Source organism: Trachurus japonicus, chromosome 22 (genome assembly GCF_045865225.1).
Source record: "Trachurus japonicus isolate A0001 chromosome 22, Traja_1.0".
In the NCBI taxonomy this organism is placed as follows: domain Eukaryota; kingdom Metazoa; phylum Chordata; class Actinopteri; order Carangiformes; family Carangidae; genus Trachurus; species Trachurus japonicus.
Window position 1 is genome coordinate 2,040,906 of NC_140928.1, and position 4,616 is coordinate 2,045,521.

Genomic DNA, 4,616 nt, shown 5'->3' on the forward strand with positions numbered 1-4,616 from the left:
GTGGTCGGGGGAGGGGGTGAGGGGGGTGGGGGGGCGGCGGCGGCTGCGACGACGACGACGACGACCGGAGGGGAACCGTAAGTTTCACTTTTACCCACTACGTCTCTCTCCGACGCAGAGGGGAGGGGGGAGGAAGGGGGGCGGTGATTCGTACCCGTGCAGGGTACGAATCACATTATTAAAACATTATTAAAACATTATTTTAAAGTAACATTGCGGAGTTTATCGGCCTTAAAATAATGTTTCCAGACTCACTGCAATGGTAGAAAAATGGTTAATAGGATGAATGGTGCTGCCGCTGCAGCCTGAGCAGGGTCGCGTCGGCTGAAACTGCACTATGTAACTTCCCTGCACGGGTACGAAACACCGCCCCCCCCTCCTCCCCCCTCCCCTCTGCGTCGAGGGGGAGACGTGGTGGGTAAAAGCGAAACTACGGTTCTCCTCCGCTCGTCCTCGCCGTTGTTGCCGCCGCCGCTGCCCCCCCCACCCTACACACCCCCTCCCCCCCTCCCCCGACCACCCACCACACAGTCTCCTTGCAAACATGTGGGAAATACTGTAGTTTATTAATGGGAATAAACGCTGGATGCGCTCGCTGATAAGTTTCGTTTTCGTTTTTCCCCCCAGACGATAGCGCTTCTCAACCAGATGGTGGAAGCACTGCGCTGAAACTCCGCAATGTTGCTTTAAATAAGTAAAAACTGTCTAAAAACAAGTTATTTTTTACTGTGATGTTTCTTATTTTAAGTAGGCCTATAATGAGATTTGTTTTGACTAGAAATTACATTTTGACGAGAAATAAGACAAATATTCATGGTAAGATATTTGAGTTTTTGCAGTGTGAGCGTCCGTTCCCTTGCTGCTGAAACTGCACCTTGCCTTTTGCCCCTTTTCCCATCTTCATCTTTAACTGTTGCTGGACTCGTGAGTACACCATTTACACTTGGCATGTTCTTTTGTTTATGCTGGTTAAAACCCAGTCGCCATTCGTTTCTGACCTCCGCGCTCACAAGCTTCGACCAGGCTTGCAACGGTTTTTATTTAGGCTACATTTAATAGCCCTGCGTGAATGTGTGTGTGAGTGTGGGCTGTGGACATTTGAGTTTCCCTGTTCATTTTGATTTTACATTCTCTCATTGGGTTCACCAGGGGTCATTTGTGTGTCAAACCTTTCAGAGAATTATATGAGAGTTTTGAATACTGTTATCAATGCATACTTAAAGGTAAACAGTGAACTAGTTAACTAATTTGCAAATCCAATTCGTAACTTTGTAATAAATCATTTTTGTTGTTTCAACCAAATCCTGTGTTGTAATTACAAGGGTGATACTTTTTGGATAAATATAAAATAGGTTAAAATCAACTTTTATTTTAAAGGGAAAGTACCAAATTTTGTGTTTACTTCTTAAACGTTATTTTATATAACTATCACAGTTATGACAGGTAGCGCCATTTCCAGATGAACTCAGGCCCATTCCCACTGTACTACAACACCCCAATTATTTGTCAGTCAATACAGCTACATGGGGTTACACAAGATATTTCATTTGTGAGTGAAGTGTCTAATGTTGGAGACTGTGTGTAATGTTCTGCAACAACTGTGTTGAAGAACTAAAGACTTTGACTTGGTTTCCTGTCTGATCCCTGAGTTTGAGTCAATCACCAGCTGCTTTATGACAGTTACACAGGCTCCATGTGTAGAGACAATATTAAACCAGACATGCAACCACCTGTAACCTGTATATAACAACTGCCGGGGCACCATTTGAGTTTTTATTTTTCAGTCAATTGTACACAATATTTTTGTGTATGTCATTTTGGTTTTAGTAGTACTGACATAATACGATTATGTATTACATTTTGTGCAATATCTACACACTTCTGCTTGTGCAACTGGGTGTAATGGGCATCGTGCAAAACAACCTGGCACTTTAAACTGATGTGCACTTTAGGGCCTTGTGCAATACTATCTGGCACTTAATACTTTTATAGGGCCTCATGCAATACAACCTGCTACCTATGCACTCTTGCACTTTAGCACTTCTCACTTTAAACCAGCACTTATGCACTTTATCTCCCAGAACAAAACTCTTATGGTCCCCCTACCTGTGGAATGTGTTTGTCAATATGTTCTTCATTGTCATAGTTGCCTTTTTGTCTTTTTGTGTTGTCTACATTATTATGTGTAATGTGTACTGTTATTGAACTGTTTTTATGTCTATGGGACTCTGGACGGAAATTAGTAAAGTAAATATTCTGACTCACTGCTCCTCTCCCTCCTCCTCCTGCTATCAGAGTTCAGCCTGTTCACTGTTCCCTCCCCTCTCACACACCCTCCTCTTTACACAGGGGTGGAAACCAGTGACGTGTCAGAGCTTGTGTGGCTCAGAGAACAGCTCTATTCCTGGAAACAGAAAGTGAAACTTACTGACTTGACTGACGACGGCTGTAGAGGAGAGATGGCGCAGCAAATGTTTCAGCTGGATCGAGACAAACTGAGCTGTTCCATCTGTCTGGATCTTCTAAAGGAGCCGGTGACTATTCCCTGTGGACACAGCTACTGTATGAGCTGTATTAAAAACTACTGGGGTGAAGATGATCAGAAGAACACATGCAGCTGCCCTCAGTGCAGACAGAGCTTCACACCGAGGCCAGCCCTGGTGAAAAACACCATGTTTGCAGACTTAGTGGAGGAACTGAAGAAGGTAGGACTGAAAGCTGCTTCACCTGATCACTCCTACGCTGGACCTGGAGACGTGGTCTGTGACTTCTGCACTGGGAGGAAGCTGAAAGCCGTCAAGTCCTGTCTCATGTGTATGGCCTCTTACTGTGAGCAGCACCTCCAGCCTCACTACGACGTAGCTCCACTGAAGAAACACACGCTGGTCCAAGCCTCTTCAACACTTCTGGAGAACATCTGCCCTCGCCATAATGACGTGATGAAGATTTTCTGCCGCACTGATCAGCAGTGTATCTGTTCTCTCTGCTCTGTGGAAGAACACAGAGGCCACGACACAGTCTCAGCTGTAGCAGAAAGGGCCGAGAAACAGAAGGAGCTCGGGCTGAGTCGTCAAAAGATCCAACAGAGAATCCAGGACAGAGAGAAAGATGTGAAGGTGCTTCAACAGGAGGCGGAGGCCATCAACCTCTCTGCTGATGAAGCTGTTAGTAACAGTGAGAAGACCTTCACCCACTTAATCCAACTCGTTGAGAAGAGAAGGTCTGAGGTGAAGCAGCAGATCAGATCTCAACAGGAAACTGAAGTGAGTCGAGTCAAAGAGCTGGAGGAGAAGCTGCAGCAGGAGATCACTGAGCTGAGGAGGAAAGACTCTGGTCTGGAGCAGCTGTCAATCACAGAGGACCACCTCCATTTCCTAAACAACTACCCCTCTCTGCCACATCTGGGTGAAGCAACAGATTCACTCAGCATCACTCAACAATCTCCGACGTATTTTAAGGAAGTGACAGCAGCAGTGTCAGAGGCCAGAGATAAACTGCAGGCTGTTCTCAATGAGGAATGTTGTCTCATAGTGGATGTTTTACTGCTGCAGAGAGAACCTCAGACCAGACCTGAGTTCTTGAGATATTCAAAACAAATCATTTTGGATTCAAACACAGCATACAAAGGTTTGTCATTGAGTGACAGGAACAGAAAAGTAACTTGGATGAGTGTGGACCAGTCATATCCAAGTCATCCAGACAGATTCACTGTATATGCCCAGGTCCTGAGTCCAGAGGGTCTGACAGGACGTTGTTACTGGGAGGTGAAGTGGAGTGGTGACGTTTCTATAGCAGTTTCCTACAAGAACATCCAGAGAACAGGGACCGATGATGAATCTGGATTTGGATTCAATGACAAATCCTGGGCATTAGAGTGCTCCAGTGGTAGTTATCAATTCATACATAACAGTAAAGCTACCTCCGTCTCAGGCCCTGAGTCCTCCAGAATAGGAGTGTACCTGGATCACAGGGCAGGTACTCTGTCTTTCTACAGCGTCACTGAAACCATGACTCTCCTCCACAGAGTCCAGACCACCTTCACTCAGCCTCTACATGCTGGACTCAGGTTTTGGTCCCCAGGAAGCACAGCTGAGTTGTGTGAGCTCAAGTAAACAGGAGTGTTTAGTGTGATTCATCCATGATGCTGCAGTCGACTGTATGTGTAGGTTTGTCTGCACTGATACAGACACTGATAGTTTTTCTTTGGACTCGATTTTTTTGTTTGATGATGAAACTTTATTACTTTATTGTTATTGGCACTTACCATGTGGATTATATTATGGATGTCGAAAATATGTGGAAAATGTCTATCAAAGGTGATCATATTAATCATCTGCCAGGTGTTTGTGTCATTATGAATATAACTTGAATGATTTAATGTTTACTCTGTTGTTGTAATCATGTTATCTAAATCACTTCACTTGTATGTATGGAGAAATATATAAAAACTATAAAAATCTAAAGATTATCCACGTTGTCAATGAAAAATATAAGATTGTAAAATTTAAAAATATGATCTTTTAAAGTGGGTTGAAGTGTTGTTACTTGGTCACAGTTTTAGGGAACAGGTGTGTAAACTTACTGTACAACATTATACAAATAAATAAATCATCTCA

At 44.0% G+C, this 4,616-nt stretch overlaps 1 protein-coding gene across 1 annotated transcript; it reads left to right on the plus strand.

The window, feature by feature from the left end:
• The first annotated feature begins 2,262 nt into the window (after positions 1-2,262).
• On the plus strand, positions 2,263-4,290 carry LOC146963218 (tripartite motif-containing protein 16-like). Its single transcript, XM_085767676.1, has one exon. It carries the CDS (start codon positions 2,460-2,462, stop codon positions 4,110-4,112), a length of 1,653 nt encoding a protein of 550 aa, XP_085623802.1. The 5' UTR covers positions 2,263-2,459; the 3' UTR covers positions 4,113-4,290.
• Positions 4,291-4,616: the final 326 nt, after the last annotated feature.